This window comes from Arvicanthis niloticus, chromosome 5 (genome assembly GCF_011762505.2).
Source record: "Arvicanthis niloticus isolate mArvNil1 chromosome 5, mArvNil1.pat.X, whole genome shotgun sequence".
Taxonomy (NCBI): Eukaryota; Metazoa; Chordata; class Mammalia; order Rodentia; family Muridae; genus Arvicanthis; species Arvicanthis niloticus.
Genome location: NC_047662.1, coordinates 61,928,065 through 61,947,836, shown reverse-complemented (window position 1 = coordinate 61,947,836; position 19,772 = coordinate 61,928,065). Strand labels below are relative to the sequence as shown.

The window sequence follows — 19,772 nt, the reverse complement described above, 5'->3', positions numbered from 1 at the left end:
ATATGGAGTGTCCCAGAGCTCAGGAGATAGAGGCACAAGGATCAAATGTTCGAGATCATCCTAGGCTACTTGAGAGATCCAGGGTAGCCTGAGCTACTCAAGACTATCTCAGCCAACCAACCAACCCATCAGCCAGCCAATACCAAAAGAATGCAAAAGCAAAACTCAAGTGGTTGATATGAAAGGGCTTCAGTATAATGTAAAAAAATTTCAAATCTTTTTTAAACTTGTAAATCTGTCTACCAAAATGTACAATTAGAAAATATCAGATGAGAGATGTTTTTCTGTTCAAAATAAAAGTATTTTAAAATTTAATGTATGGCATAATCATAAAATCAATTTGAACCATGAGATTATGATAATAAGTATAACATTTAAAATGAATGATTCTGAATAATATATATAATTTATATATAATTTATATTCTGAATATATATATAAAATTTTATTCTGAATAAAATTTCTTCAGTGCCTCATTTTGCTTTTGTTTGATACCATTAACAATATCTTCATTCATACAGAAGGGTGATACATGATTATAATTTTTTTTTAAACAATGAATATTGAAATCTAATTTTTAGTTGCTTACTTTACCCATTTTAGTCTTTTAAAGTCCACTTTTATTTATTTGCTTTTGTGTGTATGTGCATGTCTGTGTGTGTGGTATGGTGCACATGCATATCACAATATGAATGTAGACATTAGAGGACAAGTTTTGGGAGCTGTTCTTTCCTTCCACCATGTGCATTCTTCCTTTCGTTAAACTCAGGTTGTCAGGCTTAGTGGTAAGCACCTCTGTCTGCTAATCCATCTTGCTGCCCCCTTTCCTTTCCTTTCCTTTCCTTTCCTTTCCTTTCCTTTCCTTTCCTTTCCTTTCCTTTCCTTTCCTTTCCTTTCCTTTCCTTTCCTTTCCTTTCCTTTCCTTTCCTTTCCCTTCCCTTCCCTTCCCTTCCCTTCCCTTCCCTTCCCTTCCCTCCCCTCCCCTCCCCTCCCCTCCCCTCCCCTCCCCTCCCCTCCCCTCCCCTCCCCTCCCCTCCCCTCCCCTCCCCTCCCCTCCTTTCTCTTTTCTTTCTTGTGTTCTCTCTGCCCTTTTTCTTTGAGGTAGGATTTCACTGTATAGGTTCAGCTGTTTGGAACAGGGTAGCCTTGAACTCACTGCCTTCCAAGTGCTGGGATCAAAGGTGTGCCACCATACTATACCCATTTTCTTTCCTTTCTTTCTTCTCCTTTTTTTTTTTTTTTTTTTTTTTTTTAAATAAATGACAAAAAGAAAATACAATAGGACAAGGCAAATCTCTCTCACATAGAAGGTGGACAAGGCAACCCAACAGGAGTAAAGAGTGAGAAGCAGGCACAGGAGTCAGAGACACAACACCTCCCACTGTTAGTCCCACAAAAACCTCAAGCTAACAACCACAGTATATATGCTGAGGACCTTGTGCAGACCCCTGTACACCTTGTGCTTGCTGCTTCAATCTCTGTGAGCCCATATGCTTCTTCCTTAGTTGATTCAGTAGTCCATGTTCTCTTGGTGTTCTCCATCCTCTCTGACTCATACAGTCTTTCTGCTCCTTCCGAGAGATTCCCTCAGCTCTGAGGTGAGGGATCCAATGGACTCTAAGATAGACTCTTTGCATAATGTCTGGCTGTGGATTTCTGTATTCACTCTCATTTGCTGCTGGAAGAAGCCTTTCTGATGATGGCTGGACAAGGCACCGATTTACACATATAGCAGGCTATCCTTAGGAATCAATTCTCCTCCTCCTCCCTCCTCTTCCTCCTCCTCTTCTTCCTCCTCCCCTGCTTCTCCTTTTTTATTTTGTCAGATGTATTTGGTTCTATGTTAGGTTTCTGGAATATCCAGACTCTGTTTCCTGGCCATCCAGGCAGTGTCAGGCAGGGACCCCCTCTCATGGAGTAGACCTCAAGTTAAATCAGACATTGGTTGGCCATTCCCCCAAGTTCTGTGCCAACATTTCCCCAGCATGTCTTGCAGGCAGGACAGATTGTAGGTCAAAGGATTTGTGGCTGGGTTAGTGTCCAGGTTTTTCTTTCTGTAGCTTCTAGAGAGCACTTTGTAGCACCAAAGAGACTAGAACCTAATATTAAAAGCCCCATGTAGGCTTGATCTTTCTTCATTTCATGACCTAAGTGTATGCTGTCCTTGGCAATGGAGTCCTTGCTGTCAGTGTTGTCCTAGTATCAACCTTGGTTATTTAGGGATCTCTACAGGACCCCCTCAGCCAAAGACTCCACTGAATGCAACCCAGTCCCACCAGTGAAAACTCACAAGGGACGGCCAGTTCAGTCTCCGTATCTTCTATTACTAGGAGTCTTCACTAGGATTACCTCGTAGATCTAGGAAGTTTTCACGGAAATAGGTTTCTACATCACTTCCCAAATTTCCCCCCAATCCAGCTGGTTCTCCCAGTATTTTCCCTCTATCCCTGTCTGATCCCTCCCTCTTCTATCTCCACTAGCCCTCCCAGTCCACCTGCAAAATCTATCCTCTTTCTCCTTCCCAGGGAGATCTGTGCATCCCCATGGAGTCCTCCTTTTTATCTAATTTTTATGGGTCTGTGGAGTTTTAGCTCAATTACTATTTACTTAATAGCTAATATACATATCTAAGTGAATACATACCAGATTTGTCTTTCTGGGTCTGGGTTACTTCACTCAGGATGCTTTTTTTTTTTTTTTTTTTCCTAGATGGATTTGCCAGGAAGTCTTATAATGTTATTTTGTTACTTTTTAAACAGCTGGATAGTACTCTATTGTGTAAATGTGCCACTTTTTTTTTTTTTTAATTGATTCTTTGGCTGAGGGACATCTAGGTTGTTTCCATTTATTGGCTATTATGAGAAAAACTCCAAATGTCCTTGTGGTAGGATAGATTGTCCTTGGGGTATATGCCCAAGAATGGTATAGCTGGGTCTTGAGGTAGATTGATTCCCACTTTTGTGATTGTGATGTTGATTTCTATAGTGACTGTACAAGTTTGCACTTCCACCAGCAGTGGAGGCCTGTGCACCTCCATGCCAGGCTCATTTTCTTTGTTCTTTAAAGTATCTTACTGTGGAACATTTCAAATGCAACATGAATCAGGAATACTGTAGGTAAACTTAATTTCACCAAATTATCTTGTCAATTAGGTGCTAGCTTTAGGATTTACCTACCATAACCCATCATACATTTGCCCATTTTCTTCTTTCTCTAGGTGTGTGTGCGTGTGTGTGTGTGTGTGTGTGTGTGTGTGTGTATGTGTGTATGTTCATGCAGCTTGGTGTATAACTAATGCTAGTCTTGAACTTGTAATCCTTTACCTCTGCAGGTAAAATGGACCACCATTTCCAATTTTTATAAATTGCTAGGGCTCGAACCCAGGGCTTCACGCATTGTAGGCAACTCCTCAGCCAGTGAGCTACTGGCCTGGCTCCTAGTGTTATTGCAGTACCCTTGTAACAGAGGTCTCACTTCCGTCTTGTTTTTTTTTTTTTTTTAAATGGTCTACACACTGTAGAAGCAATCTGTTAAACACGTCCCTGTCCAAAATACTCCAGTCGTGTGACATGGTTACAGATATGTACATGTCTCACAGCAGAATCCTCCTAAGTTCTAATGTGACCTGGTACTTCTTTATTCAGTTTCACTTCCTACCTTCTTTGTCTTGCTCTAACAACACTGGTGTCTTAGATCTTTATAAATTTGCTAAGCATCCTTCTGCCTCCAGGCCATTGCCCTCTGGTTTTTCTCTTAGAAATGCTCATTACTTCTTTCAAGTACCTGTCCATCTGTCACCATATTAGAAGGACCTTCCCTTTCTTTAAAAAAGATTTTTATTTTTAATTGTGTGTGTTTTTCTGTGTGTGTGTCAGTGAGTATATGTGTGTGTGTGTGTGTGTGTGTGTGTGCAGTGTGTGCAAGTGCATGCATGGGTATGTGGGTGGCTACTGAGGCTGCGGGAGTTAAGTCTTCTTAGAGCTGAAGTCACACATGGCTGTGAGCTGCCTGATATGGGTGCTGAGAACTAAACTTGGGTCCTGTAAAGAGCGGTATACACTCTAACCACTGAGCCACCTGTCCAGCCCACAAAGACCATTATTCTTTGACAGATGCTAAAATATGTGAAGAATTTCCTAATTCTTGCCTACCGATGGAAAAAAAAACTTTGACTTTATAGATATGTTGTATGTTTATTGGAGAATTAATACAAATGCCATCTTTGTGCTGAAGTTTACCAACTTTGTACCCTCCACTGATTAAAACAAATAGAGGATGTTGAACACACTGAAGGAACACTTAATTTTTTTTTCCCAGAGGCACATGATTAATCTTCTGACAAACAGTTTAGAACCAAATGTAATTCCATTAGATTACTTGTTTGGAATTCTGCAAGACTATTATAGCTTCTAATAACTCAAAGGTGTGACTTTCCCATTAAATAGTACTTAATAAATGGTATAATTGGATCAAATGAGACTTGTTTTTAGCCTTGGTGCTATGATGAAACTGCCTGTTAGGTAGATGAGAGAAGACCATGGCTTCCAGGGAGAAAATAAGATCACTGATTTTTATTGAGAGTAAAATAATTTATCGTATGCTTTTATTTGAATATAATGAATAACTATTTTAATTAAAGAAAATAATGTATGCCTATTGGAAGAAAATTAACATAGTAAATATAATGACAAATGTAATAGAATGTAACCCCCCATCATCCTCTTATTCAGAAATAACCTGTTTATGTACTTAGCATATTTACTTTGTCCTTTTCTCTGTTTTAGTCTGTTGTAAGTATTTCTTTCACATGTATGTATATATGTGTTGTGTGTCAGGGACAACTTGGGTGTCTTCTATCTTGTTTGAGAGAGACTCTCTCTCCCTGTTGTCTGTTGTGGATCCTAGGCTAGTTGGTCTCTGTGTTGAGTAATGTCCTGTCTCCTGTTCTCAGTTTTTGGGTAGTAATACTCTGGGATTAGATGCTTGAACTTTTCTGTCTAGCTTTGCCTTGCTTTGTCCTGTCCTGTCTTGTCCTGTCCTGTCCTGTCCTGCCCTGCCCTGCCCTGCCCTGCCCTGCCCTGCCCTTCTCTCCTTTTCCTTTTCTTTCTCTTTTCTCTCTCTCTCTTTCCCTCTCTTTCTCTCGTTCCCTTTCTTTCTTTCTTTCTTTCTTTCTTTCTTTCTTTCTTTCTTTCTTTCTTTCTTTCTCTTTCTTGCTCTCTGCTCTTTCTTTCTTTCTTTCTTTCTTTCTTTCTTTCTTTCTTTCTTTGTCTCTTTCTAAAAGAGTTCTTTCTATTATTTAAAAGTATGTGTATATGTGTGTGCCTGTTTTGGGGTATGTGCATGAGTGCAGATGCCAGAGGAGTCCAGAAGACGGAGTCAGATCCCTTGGAGCTGGAGTTACAGGTAGTTGTAAGCTTCCCAACATGGACCATCTGATCTCTGAAGCACCGAGCTGTCTCTCTGGCCCTTTGCATCCAGCTTTTCCCTGGGTTCTTGGATAACTCAAGTTATTAGGTTGGATGGCAAGTGTTTTACTCACTGAGTCACCTCCCCAGCCTTGCAAGTCTTCTTTTCTTTGTTTTTGTTTTCCTTTAAAATACTACATTTATTCAACCAGTTGTGATAGCATATACCACTAATTCCAGCACTTGGAAAACAGGCAGTTGGTTCTCTGAGTTCCAGGCCATCCAAGGGTACTTAGACCCTGTCTGAAAAACAAAAACAAACCTCAAAAGACTATATAGACCTATCTTAAAAACTAGCCCCCCCCCCCATAAATTTACACATCTTTATTTCCTGGGGGTTGCAGGGTTTTGGGGAAGATATGCTTGTGGTACTACTGTGCATGTGGAGAACATGCATGTCTGAGGACCTCTGTCAGGAGTTGTTTCTCTTCTCCTACCATGTGCGTCCTAGAGATCTCCTGCTCCTAATTAGCAAATGCTTTTGTACTAAACTTCCTTGTTATTTATTGTGGAAATTATTTAAATCCTGGGCCCAGGGCTTCTACCTGGTATTGTTCATTGAGTTCCAGGATAAAAAAGACATTCAGCCTTTATATTTACAATATGCCTTAAACAACACAAGAGCTGGGCAGCTGCCTACCCTCCATGTTGTTAGAATCTACTTTCCTAGCCATAGTCCTGAGTTATTACTTACTATGTTTCATCAGGGCTGTTCTTAGCTCCAATTGGGCAGCCCTGTTGGCCAAGCGTTCTTGACTCTTAACCCAAAGCTGCTTCTCCTTCTCCTCCTGCACTCTCTTTTTCATCCCCATGGTCTTCCTCTTTCCCAAGCCCTGGAACCTAAACTCTACCTATATCTCTTTTGCCCAGTTATTGGCAGTTATGGCTATTGGCATCTTTATTTACCAATCAGAAATAACATGGGGACAGGATCACAGGGGCTAGGCACAGACTCTAGGTCTTGGGGGCCGCACTTAGCATTACAATAGACTGTAAAAGACAAAAAACCCTCAACAGTTCTTGGGCTTTTAATATTCCTGCTTCACTTTTGAAATGGGAGGTGAGTAGAACTCAAGAATTTGCTGCTCCATGATTATAGCAGATTAATGAGGACACCAAACTCAGCCCTTCAGAGCAGCTAGGAGAGTGCTTACTCTCATGGAGAGGTTTAGGTTTTTGACTATTCTGAACTTTCATCAAATGCTTATTTATTCTTTTATACAGTACATCCCAACTATAGCGTCCCTTCCATCCACTGCTCCTAGTTCCTAGCCAGTCCCCTCGCTCCCCCAGATCCACTGCTCCTTCATTCCTCTTCAGAAAAGAGCAGGTCTCCTAGGGATGTCAACTGAATACAGTATAACAAGATGCAACAAGACAAGGAAGAAACCCTTATATGAAAGCTGGACAAGGCAACCCAGCAGGAGGAAAGTAGGGCTCCAAAGAGAAGCAAAAGAGTGACAGACACCCCCCCCCCCACTGTTAGGAGTCCCACAAAACCCCAACCTAAACAACCTCAATATGCAGAGGATCTGGAGCAGACCCATGTAGGCTCTGTGATTGTAGCCTCAGTCTCTGTGAGCTCCTATGAGTCCACAGAGTTGATTCTGTGTGCTTTGTTCTTCTGTTGTCCTCTACTCCACTGGCTCCTATATCTGCCCCCCCCCTTCCTTGGGGTTCCCTGAGCTCCCCCTAATGTTTGGCTATGTATTTCTGCATCTGCTCCCATTGGCTGCTGAAGGAAGCTTCTCTGATGGTGATGTCTATGAGTGTAGCAGAATTAGGAATCTGCTATACTCCTTTGTTTGTTTGTTTTTTTGTTTGTTTGTTTCTACCCTAAGTATCTGGGTTATCCAGCTTCCATTTTCTGGCCATCCAGGCAGTGTCTGTCAGACATGTTCCTCAAGTTAGACCAGTCATTGGTTGGCCACTCTCACAAGCTCTGAGCCACTATTGTGCCAGTACTTTCTTACAGGCTGGACAGGTTGTAGGTGGATGGTTTTGTGGCTGGATTGGTGTCCCAGTTTCTCTGCTGGAAGCCTTGCCTGGTTACAGAAGGTGGCCAGTTCAAGCTCTTTATTCTTTATTACTAGAAGTCCTCCCTAGGATCACCCTTACTCAATTACGAGGAGTCTTTACTAGGGTCACCCTCATGGATTCCAGGAAGTTCCCACTAGGTTTCTACATCACCCCTCAATTCCTTCCAATTCTAGTCATCGCTCCTATGCTGTCTCCCACAACTGATCCCTCCTGTTGTCATCCCCATCTGCCCCCAGTCTATCTGCAAACTCTATTATTCATAATAACTGGAAACTGGAAACAACCCAGATATCTCTCAACTGAAGAATTTATGAAGAAAAGGTGGTACATTTACACAATGAAGTATTACTCAGCTGTTAAAAAAAAAAAAAACAACATCATAAAATTTACAGGCAAATGGATGGAACTAGAAAAAAATCCTGAGTGAGGCATTCCAGACCCCATAAAGATAAACTATATATTTATCTGAGAATCTGAGGATGTGAGGGCAATCTACCTGATCTCTGTCACCAGGGCTAGTTCAGCTAATCTGGCTGGCTAGGGGAAAGGGTGGGTGGTGGTGGTGGTGTCCTTTTCATCTCTTACCACACAGGTGCATCTCTCTGGAAGCTACACAGGACCACTTTACAGAGCAGGCCCACTCTTAGGAATGCGAAGATTGGTGATGTGAATTGTGGAACACATGCTTAGCATGCTGGAGACCTTAGGTTCACCCCAGTGCCAGACCGATAGGCAAACACAAAACACTAAGCAAAACCCTAAATTACCACAAGCGAACCTAAATAACTTCACCCAAAGGCATTCAGCAGCCTGCCCTTTACAAGTTGGATTTGAGCATTTCCTTCCAGGGTCCTCTTCCAATTCTTGATGTTGCTGGTTATCTCTGTTAATGCAGAACTATTTACTCAGGATTTCCTGCCCAGAATGATTCAGAAGGTTTAGTTAGTATCAGGTTATCAAGAATCCTACCAACAAATCTGGCCAGGAAAAATGCTAGCTGTTTTAGAAAAGATTAGTTAAGTGTTACTGCTTTGGGTAATTGTATGTTTAAAATACCTTTTACCCCAGCGGGAAATACAGCGAGAACTGCTCTGTGCTCTTGAAGGGCTGTGGTGTAGAGCAGATTAAGAGCTTGGCTGTGAAAAACGATAGCTGTCAACTGCAGCATTCATGTAAAACTTAGGATGCATTCACGTAGAAGGCTCCTCTTCCATCTTGATCAGGTTCAGCTGCAAAGAGTGGAGGAAGCGTGCAAGCTTTTGCATGTGGTTTGAATTTTTAATTTAAAGAGTACACTCAAATGAAAAACAATGTATTTAATAAAATCTCAAAATTTTGCTCATTTGGACTTTGGATTTGACTAAAGTTCACCTTGTACAACCTGTACAAAAGTTACCTGCTTAATTAAAAGAAAAGCTTCGAGTAAGGTGTAATAAACTATTTATCAACCTTAAATGTGTTGGCAGCTGAATTCAGTGTACTACATAATGTAGAAATACAGTTATTTGAAAATGTATTGTTTTACTCTGTTTCCTATCAATTTGATTTTGAGTCTTAATTAGTGAGAAAGGGGTAAATTGTTAGAACTGAAGAGGGGGCTCCCTGGCTAAGAGTGCTTGCTCTGGATTATGGATTCCACAGCATCCAGAATCCCAACACTGAGCAGGGGAGCTGGGCTTTGTTAGGTTCTAGACTAGCAAGACTTGAGCCCTGGGTTCAAGGAGAAACTGCCTCAGAGAAACAAGTGGAGAGTGATGGAGGAGGACACCTGTTGCCTTTTATTTTTGGCCTCCTTACACACCTATGTACACATTTATGCATATATACATAAGAGAAATAATAAATATTAAAAGATGTAAATTCTCATATATTTCACTTTGTGCTTTCATTTTGTGCTCTTATTTTACATTTTGTTATAATTAGCTGTGCCTGATTCTGATATTTTTGACCTTATTTTATATTAGTTACTGTATTAAACATGGTATTCAACAGACATTTATTAGCTGCTGATATGAATAGCTCTGCAGTGATGAATAAGACACAGAAACTCCAGAGACTCAGAAGTCCAGGATAATTATTCAGTAGCTTTGGGGAGAACTCTTCCTACTTGATCCATTTTCTAATTGGCATCCAGGGGCTGAGCACATGCAGCTGCTACCCAGAGGGAAATGGACCCTTCTCAATTCCAAGTCCTCCATGTCTTGCGAAGCTGGAAGGGATGTTAGAGACTGAGCCTACCTCTCCAGTTTGTCTCCTCTACACCATGTACACATATTCTCCTTGCCTGGAATATAGTGTCAGGTTGTAGGTTAAGACCTGAGGTAGCTGCAGAAATTGAGAAAGAACATGCAGTAGCTTCCTCTACATCATTGTGCTTTTGGACATTTGTTTCTTTCTGAACATTCCACTGTTATTTCATACCCTGGGTTTCTGTACCCAAACTAATCTGTGCACTTTCTCTGTTCAATTGAGCTGTGTTTTGAACTATCACATGGCGTGGTTACCTGTCAGCCAGCATTCATTAGTGGAAGTAAAACTATCTCAGTGTGGTATCGTCTGAGTCAGTATTTAGGTGAATGGTTGCTCTCACCTATTTCAGTGAGAATGCTCTTATGAAAGAAAATGGACTGGGTGTGGTGGTGTGTACCTTCAGTCTCAGTACAGCAAAGGCAGAGACAGGTGTGTCTCTGTAAGGGGTTGGCCAAACTGGTCTACATACTGAGTTCCACACCAGCCAAGGCTTCATAGTGAGAACTTGTCTCCAGAAGAACAAAAAACCCTAAACAAACCTGATAACAGCAACAGCAACAACAACAACCCAAACAAACAAGTACATCACACACACACACACACACACACAGACACACACACAGACACACACACACACACACACACACACACACACACACACACACACACACTCCCATAGTTAAAAAGAGCCTAAGATTCGATTCCCATTCAAACCATAGTTAACTTTAAACTCACATGATCTAAAACTACAGCAGGGACTTTCTTGAGGTTGAGGTGCTATAGCAGGGGAGAAAGGCTCAGGGGGATGGAAAGGAGAAGATGAATCAGCTGATTGAACAACATGGGCAAGAACACTTGGGAATGAGGGGTTTAGTCTCAGACGGGAGTGTCCGAGGAGCAGAGCAAGTTGAAGTTCAGTAAAGCTGAAGTACTCTGAGGAGACTGGATTACATTAGGCCTTTGGGTTGTGGTCAGGAGTTGAGTTTTATTTTAAAGTGCAGCAGGAGCCTACTGAGCAGTTTTGAGCTGGAGTTATAGATGGTTGTGAGCCGTCTGATGTAGGTGCTGGGACAAACAGGTGTTCATACCCTACGCCATTTTTTCCAGCCTTGCAAGATAGTTCTGTCTATGATCTCTTCCCTTTGTGATTATTGGTACTTTGTGCTGCACTTGTTGGATATTCTCTGGGTCCATTTCGGGATACATTGATCATGTTAACAATAGAGAAATTTACTATAAAATTCTGCTTTTGATTTGGTCTGCTTTTAGTCAACTAAGTTTGCCAGTTAAAACCACTAAGCTATAACTTTCCTATTCTGCATGAATTTAGTAATTTAATTTTATGAGAAATAACAAATGAGGTTGATTGGTCACTTTGTAGCAATCAAGAAAAATATTGCCATTAAACTTGTAATTGGTCTACAGGATTCTTTCCAAGAGTAAAGCCATATTTTGATGTGAGAAATAACCAAGAGACTGAAAAATTCTGCTGGTTGTGTTTCTCTTTGAAAATGAGTTAAGTTCTAAAATGGCCTAAAGTCAATTAAATCTATTTGGTAAAATTAGACTGGCCCATTTTCGATATGACTTATGCATAAGCATAGGTAGAAACAGTGAGTAAAGTCTCCCATCATTAATTTTTCTCTGTTTTTGCTGCTCACACTTTATGAATCCTTTAATGATAGATTCCAATACTTGAAGTGATTTAGGTTTCAGAACATCATTCTTTCTCATTCACCCATCTCTCTTCTCTGAGACAGGGTCTCATTGTGTTGGGTTGTCTAGCCTGGAACTCACTAAGTGCACCAGGCTGGCCTTGAACTCACAGCGTAGCCGAGGAAGACCTTGAGCCCCTGCTCTTCCACCTCTACCTCCTAAGTGCTTACTAAGTGTAGCTAAGGGGTTACAGGTGTGTACCACCGTGTTCGTATTCATTTTCCCCTCTTCAAAACAAGATCTCACTATGTAGCTTTTTCTGTCCTAGAACTCACTATGCAGACCAGGCTGGCCTTCAACTCCCAGAGATCTGTTTTTCTTTGCCTCCTGAGTGGTCAAATTAAGAGTGTGCTTCACTATACCCAGCTATATTCCTTATTTCTAAAGAATATATTAAGGTCGGAATGAAGAAGTTTGTATTGATAACTTGGTTAAGATAAGAAGAGGGACTGTGGGTGCACCGGTGCAGGTCAATGGTCTCACCTACTCTGGATGCTGAGACAGGAGAGTCTCTTGAGTTCAGAAGTTCCAGGCTAGACTTGGAAACAGTGAAACTCTCTCTAAGGAAACAAACACCTCCCCCTACCACAAAAATGTATTTTCTTGTGGAAAAAAATTAGAAAATGGAAATGATCACATCCCCACAAAAGCTTCACCCAAATTTAGTTTCTAGGCATTTTAATGTGCATATTGAAACCAGACTAGTTGGGTTGGAGTTTACTTGCCTCTTATTGTGTTTATTACACTACCTCAGGAAGGTTACTGTCTTTTTGATTCTTCAGTTTCTTTTCTTTTTGATTTACTTAAGTATGTACAGTGTCTGTGTCTCTGTGTGTGTATGCCCACTTGAGTGTAGTTATCTACCCTGGCCTGGAACTCTGTGAGGTTGTAAGATGTTGGATGTGGATACTGGGAATCAAACTTGGGTCCTCTGCAAGAGCACAGTATGTACTCTTCACTGCTGAGCCATCTCACCAGCCTCTAAATCTACAGCCCCCTCCCATCCGTAATGAATATTTACCTCAGATCTTTGTGGGAATCAATGTAAAAGTGCATTGATAGTTGAATGACTACTTGTAAATGTCCTGTGTGTGTGTGTGTGTGTGTGTGTGTGTGCATGTCTGTGTCTGTGCAGGTGTGTGTAGGTGCTTGCATGAACCAGCAGAGAGTATCAGATTCCATGGAGCTAGGGTTATAGGTGGTTGTGAGCTGGATGTGGTTCTATGAATTGAACTCTAGTCTTCTGCAAGAGCAACAAGTGTTCTTAATTTCTGAGCCATCTCTATAGCCTCCTATTATTACTATGTTGGTTTTGAGACTGGATCTCACTGTGTAACCCAGGCAAGCTGGCCTTGAACTTAGGATCCTCCTGCCTTCCTCCTGCCTTAACCTCTCAAGTTGTAATGGTTCTTTTGTGTGAGCATAAACATGTTTAAAAATGTTTTATACTGACTAATAATCATTTTTTGTTACAGCAAACTATTTACCATTTGGAAAAATAGGCTTTCTTTGAGGACTTAGATTGGCTACTTTTATTCCTTGGGTAAATAAGACCTGAGATTTTAAGAAACAACTATTTTTTTAAATTTGTATCCTCTTAAACATTTCGAATGTAAGTGTGCACATATGGTACTTTAAAATTCAAGACTGGAGAAAGTACTGTAACAGGTCCGGGCATCATTCAGTTGGGTTTGTTTCTTATTTCAGTTGATTTGTTCTCCCAGCGGCAAAGAGTTCCAATTTCCTGACTTTGATCTTATTTTAGATTTTCATTTAAAAATCTGTGGGGATAACTTAGAAGGAACTAAACTGTAAAGATAGCTTTGATTGTAGTTTGATACACTTAGGGAGTTGCAACCAAGGAGTCATCGCAGTCAACTCATATCGCTGCTTTATTCAGTCCTTGAAGCATATAGGCAGCGTTATTTAAGGCTGACTAGCACAGTGGTTACTACAGATAGCCCACTGGAATGAATGCTCACTGGAAGTTCATGACAGTTCTCTTCTCACCAGAACTTTGCCACGTTGGTGGGTTTCTCCTTGACAGTTTACTTTAACCTTTTCTGGGAGTGACGGGTGGAGGAGGCAGTAGGATGGCAGGTTTTTATCATATTCCCAAGGTGGGCAGCACTGAACTCAGTCCTGCTTCAGCTTCTGGAGTAGCTGGGGCTTACTATATTCCTTCCTGTCTTTGATAGAATTTAGCTCAGGTTGGCCTCAAACTCACTATGTACTGGAGGCTGGCCTTGAACTCTTCATATTCTAACCTCTTCCTAAGAACTGGGCTATAGGAGTGCACCACATGCCTACCTCTTCAATGCTGTTTTTAACAACAGTATCGCAGGTTATTGCTCTCATGTGTATAACTTCACCTGGATTGTTCCCAAAGCTTTCATGTAAATGGTGTGGAGCAAGCAGGCTCCAATCACTCTGACTCTAACCTCCCAGATCCACACTAGGGAAAAATGAAACTAGTCAGATTACAGTCCAACTGTAGAGAAGCAAAGAGTCGAGATTGAGACGGCTGGTGTTTTTGTTTTGTTGCCCCCGCCCCCCATACCAAATACAATTCCTGTGTTTTCTAATTACTGTATTGAGCAAAGGGCTTCGTGACACTACTTGGTCCTCTGCTTTATCTTGAGTTTGAAATTACTGACAAAGTATTTTCCAGGGCTGGAGATAAAGCTCGGTCAGTAGACTACTCACCTAGAATTCCTGAAACTTTCGGCTTGATTTCTGATACCACATACAACTGGTTTTGGTGGTGACTTGGGAGGTGGAGGTAGGAGATCAGAAGATCAAGGTCATCCTTGGCTTCCTAGCAAGTCCAAGGCCAGGCTGGGCTATAAAAGACCTGGTCTCCAAATATATGTATTTTACTTTTGTTAGCTCACATACTTTGAGATTCTCTTTAAGAGGCACAGTGATTGAAAGTTACTGTCTTGTTGAGCTTGCTCTTAAAGGTAGAAACATTCCATTGACGTCCCCATGAGCTTTCTCCCTATAGGAACCATACTTAGGTTTTTAAATGTCTTGTCCCATTAACTTGGGAATGTGCATGGCTTTGAAAGAAGAACTGAGGCTAAGTTCAAGCTTCTAATAGCTGTCAGAATTTAGTACTGGGACTGGAGCAAGGCCTGCTGCCAGCCCTTAGGGAGATGAATTGAAATACTTGGTTGTAGGCAGAATCCCAGGAATATACAAGTATTGGTGAGCAGGGTAAGTCTTTGAGAAGTACACACTTCCCGGCCACTCCACTCCAGTTTCAAAGGGCAGCCACTCACCTAGGATAGTCTTGATGATTTTTTTTCAGCAGTGAGGTTGGAACCGAGGGCCAGATGCACATTGGGCAAGTGCTCTACCACCAAGCACACAAGCCCAGTTAAAATGCATTGATAGTGTTCACCAGCTCTTCATCCAAACAAACGCAGTAAAAGAGAAACTGATTGCCCCAATACAGCAGTTCCCTCTTGGAATCTGTGGTTTCATTTGCTGTGCTTTCAGCTCTTAGTCAGCTGTGGTCTGAAAATACTAAATAGAAAACTCCAGAAATAAATGTAAGTTTTAAACTATACCCCTTTCTGCACAGCATGGTGAAATCAGCCAGCCTAGTCTGTCCTGCCTGGCACATAAATCCTCCAGTGGGTCCACACTATATATTCTACCTGCCCTTTATCCGTATGCTATCTCTCAGTCATCAGATGGAATCACAGTATCACAGTGCTTGTATATAGGATTTGGCATTGTGTTCAATTTCTGGCCTCCATCAGGATGTTGGAACATACTCCCTAAAGGTGAGGTGGAATATCTTATGTTTTCAATCCCCCCCAGGTGCAGGTGTCCCTAGCTAAACTTGTGATAAAAGAAACTAAGTAAGTGTCCTAACTGATACTAATAAAATGCAGTAGCTAATAAAATGTTCTTTGGAAAAGAAGTCCTGGATGTTGAGTCTGTGAAACAAAGTCTGGTTAATGTGGTTAGCTGATTTATCAATTTGTTGACCACATTACTTGTGGAAAATAGCTTTAACAAGGTACTTTGTTTAGCTCAATTTCTACCCAAAATTGAATCTTTTCTGCCTAGAGGTATTATAGTCAAGAACACTTGGTCATATGTCTGTCTTTATGATCCTCTGACCTCACAACTCCTCCATTCTCCCAGTTCCCAATATAATTAACTACTCCCTCTGCTGGGTTTCCATAGCACTTTTTGAATATAATTGGTAGCTTTTTCTCATTTATCTTGAGATTGTACCTTTTATTTGAAGTTTGACAGAAGTATTTTTGTGTGATATATGGTGTGTATTTTCCAGTCCTGGAGAAGCTGAGAGGGAAGGTGAAAAGCTCAGTGTTTCATCTGTGTGCTTCTCCTTTATTGTAGAGTGCAGCTGATTGATTTATTTTCCTGGAAATATATGTACAGGGCTGAATACCTTAGCAAATAATATGATAATTGCTTATATTAAACAAATCCTTCATGGAGAGTTAAAAGACCTCATTAAAAATTCTCTTTCTGAGTTAGATTTAGATGGTCAAAAAAAAAAAAAAAGCATGACAGATTGGTGAATTGGTGATAAATCTTTTAAAATCAGACACTCTTTGTAGTATGTGATTTATGGATTATATTGTGACTGACTTCCTTTTAGTAATAATGTCATGATAGGAAGCAGTATATAATTATTTTCTTTAATGTATCAAATGCCCAAAGGAAGTGGATATTAAATATAACGGATACATGCTACACAATGTTGGAGCAACCACATGCATTCTTCTTTTTTTGAAATTCCCTAGGAGAATTTGTTTTTATATCTTGCAAAGCCAAGTGGTTGTGGTTAACCTTGAAGTCTTCAGCAAATGAAAGATGCTTGCAGTTTGTAGCCTTAGCATGGCTGATCAAGTTTGATATTGAACCATAGTGCAGATTGGATGATAGTTTTCAGAATGCCTAATGGCCATTTTGCTAGGAAAGACAAAGTTACCATGAATTTAAAAATGTACTTAGTCTCTATATAGCATCATGTTGAAAAATTTCAAAGCTGAGGTGTTTGACATCTGTATTTTGGTAATTTTGACTAAGACTCCATTCTATTTACAGTGACCTACTTCCTAATGACAGTCATTCTTTTTGGTGGCTCGACTTGGACCCAATGGTCTAACTTATCTTCTGCTCCTGCATCTGAGTGCTTAGCTCACATTTTCTTCTTCAGTTGTGTTTGTGCTGATATCTGTGAAGTCAGTTGTCATGTCAATTGCCATCTGCTTCTCTGGACACCAAGTCTATCTTCTGCGGAGTAATACTAGATCATCAGGAAACTGTGCTTGGATGCCATTAGCTGACACCCTTGCTGAATTACCTGTTACTTTAGAGCTATACTTTTGCCCAAGGTTTGTTTTTATATTACCTCTTATTAAAAGGAGTAATGTAAAACATCCTTTGCCTGTCTTTGAAACTATTGCATGTTACTTCCTTTTGCAGCCCGTATATAGAAATGTAAAAAATTCTTGATAGTTGTAAAAACCTTTACTTTCTTTGCTAAAGAATTCCTTTTCATTTTATAGACAATAAGAGGTAGATAATTCACTTGGCGTGGAGCCAAATTTGGATGTTAATTTCAGCAGTCAAGAAAATTGGTGAGTTAATTGAAACATGTTATGTATACTAGTAGTTAGCAAACTGTGGCTCACTTAACACCTGCCTTTTAACATAAGATGATACCACAATGTAGCCAAACTAGTTCTTTTTTTAAGATTGATTTTATTTTTAATTGTGTGTATGTGTGCCCATCTGTGTATGGGGATGTGTGGGTACTGCAGAGACCAGAAAAAGGTGTCTGATCTCCTGGAGCTGGAGTGACTGGCAGTGTTGAGTCACCCAACTTTGGTTCTGGGAACTGAATTCAGGTCCTTTGTAAAAACAGGATGCATGCTCCTAATGGCTGAGCCATCCCTCCAGCCTTTGATAGTTTCTTTCTTTTCTTTTTCTTTTTTTAAAGTTGATAGTTTCTTAAATATTGTCTACAGTTGCTTTTGTCTGACAATGACATATTTGAGTAATTAATGTCTGGCCCCTTACAGAAAATGATTTGTGGTAAATAAACCTGGGATGGTGTGAGTCAGACCAAAGGCAGTAATAAAGAAGAAAGGAAATTAGTGTTCGATGTCGCCAGTTGGGAAAGGCTTTGTGCTGTGAAAGGAATTTAGTCTTAAGTAGTGGGAGCATATAAAGGATAGTCCACGTGGGCGACAAGTTCAAATCAAATTCCCTAGGAATGGGCAGATTTCGAGCCCCTGGGATGGTTTGGAAAATTCCTTCACCTGTGTCGGGATTACAGCTGTGAAATTGAAGGTGAATGGCTAAATTGATAGACAACTCAGAAGCTAGGCATCAGCCTTTACACTTAACTGTGAGACAGCTGAAAACCTTAGAGTTCTCCACAGGGAATGATGAGTTTCTTCACAGGGTAGAAACTGTTTGAGGAGAGCCAATTAGACAGAGGTACAGGGAGCACACTCTAGATCAGAGACCCAAGACTGACAGGGTACTGGAGAAAGCCCAAAGGGAAGAAGCAAGTCTCCTAGGGTAAGGGGGAAGAGTAAATGCGGGGCTAGAAACCCAGTGCCCTGGTGATTGAGTTTAGAGAGTTGTGGTGAGGGAAACTGAGAGGAACCGGGGAAGGAGCACTGCATGGTTAACAGCTCTTCTGAGAGGAAGAACAGGCTTGTTTTGACAGCTGAGGTCTGCTGCCTTTGGAACTCATAGGGTCGAGTTTGCAATTGTTGGAAGATCTGGACTCAATACTTGCTATGAGTTCCCACTGAGGGACAAGAACAGGCCGAGAGGCTGGATGTCAGAAAGCACCGGGGAAAGTGGTGCCTTCTATAGAGCACTGTTTCCGGTGTGTGTCTGGGAAAGACTGCTGGCCAGCAGCTACTTCCTTGATTGCATGATCAGATACACATGTCTCATAGACTCAGGATTAAGCAATGTTCGATTTCTTGCTTTTGGTCCTCTTCAGTTCTTTAATAAATGTATGTCATTATTTACATCTCTGGCTAAAGCCTTTCCTAATTTAGATTCACATGCCTTGTTTAAAAATTAAAAAAAATAGTATGTTTGTATGTGTGTTTATTTTTCATGAAGTAACTGTTACTGTAATGAAAGTATGTTAATGTAATGTTAGTATCGAAGACTAAGGGATTTAACTGTATAGTTTTGATAGGCTTCTTGCTGGCACAGTTTTGAAGCCTCTCATGAGTCATATAGCAAGAAACAGGAGTGTGTTTGAGTCATTCCTGAGTTGTGTCTTCCTCCTCCTCCTCCTCCTTTTTTTCCCCCTTTTTTTCTTTGAGACAGGGTTTCTGGCTGACCTTGAACTTGATCTGTAGACCAGGTTGGTCTCAAACTCCGAGATAAGCCTGGCTCTGCCTCCTGAGCATTGGGATTAAGGGTGTGTACCACCACTGTCTGGCTTGTCTCCTTATAAAACTACTACAATTCAATGAAGAAGGGCATACCCTATGACTTTATTAACCCGAATCACTTCATAAAGGCCACACCTCCTAACCCTTTATTTCAGCTGACTTTTCACCCTCTGAAGAGCCCACAATTGAGGTTAAATTTCAAAGCACAAACCCTCGGGGGTACATATTCAAACTGTATTCAAAACAGAACATCTTGTATGTGGACAGTTTTTACATTGTTCTTTAATTAACATGATGAGATTAAAGCATCCTGGATTTCAAGGACTAGGATTGGATGGGATGAGTTCTGCATGGGAGTTAGATACACTGGGCCCCTAAGGAGATCCTCCTATTCTGTGTCCTCTTCTCTGTCCCCTCCTCTTTTTGAGAGCAGAAGGATTGAGAGTTCAGAGTAACTAAAAAACACTGGTGCTGATTCCTCATTTGGTCTTTTAAAGACAAGTAGTTTGTTTGGATGTGTAGGGTTTGAGGTCACAGCTGAACTTCCTGTAGTTCAGCAGAAGTTGGATTCTTGCTGAGATCAAAGCTGGTACCAAAAGGAGGTGTAAGCTTAAACAATTTTGCCACAGTTTGATTCTCCCTTAAACGTTTTTTTTTTAAAGGCTTATTTATATTTTCTCTTATACGTATGTGGGAATGCCTGAGTATATGTGTACCCTGTGCATGCGTGCATGTGCCTCAGATATTGTGAGCTGCCATGTGGGTGCTGGGAGTTGAGACTCAGTTTTTTTGTATGGGAAGCAAGTGCCCTGAACCACTGAGTCCTTTTTTAGCCCTCTCTTGTGAGTTTTGGTTCATGAAAGGATTAACTTTTATTTTA

The 19,772-nt window shown here is 40.9% G+C and overlaps 1 protein-coding gene across 5 annotated transcripts in view; it reads left to right on the top strand.

Annotated features, from left to right (window-relative positions):
- Focad (focadhesin) overlaps positions 1–19,772 on the top strand; it is a 295,918-nt gene that overhangs the window by 7,279 nt on the left and 268,867 nt on the right. For 2 of the 5 annotated variants that reach the window (XM_034503043.2, XM_076934683.1), the window contains exons 1-2: positions 16,715–16,855; positions 17,030–17,101. The exons of 1 other annotated variant lie outside the window; for it this stretch is intronic. In XM_034503043.2, the coding sequence (XP_034358934.1) occupies positions 17,074–17,101 (28 nt within the window). In that variant the 5' untranslated portion in view covers positions 16,715–16,855; positions 17,030–17,073. Of the gene's footprint in view, positions 1–16,714; positions 16,856–17,029; positions 17,102–19,772 lie in introns of those variants that run through there. 2 more of the 5 variants (XM_076934681.1, XM_076934682.1) reach the window with 1 other exon arrangement.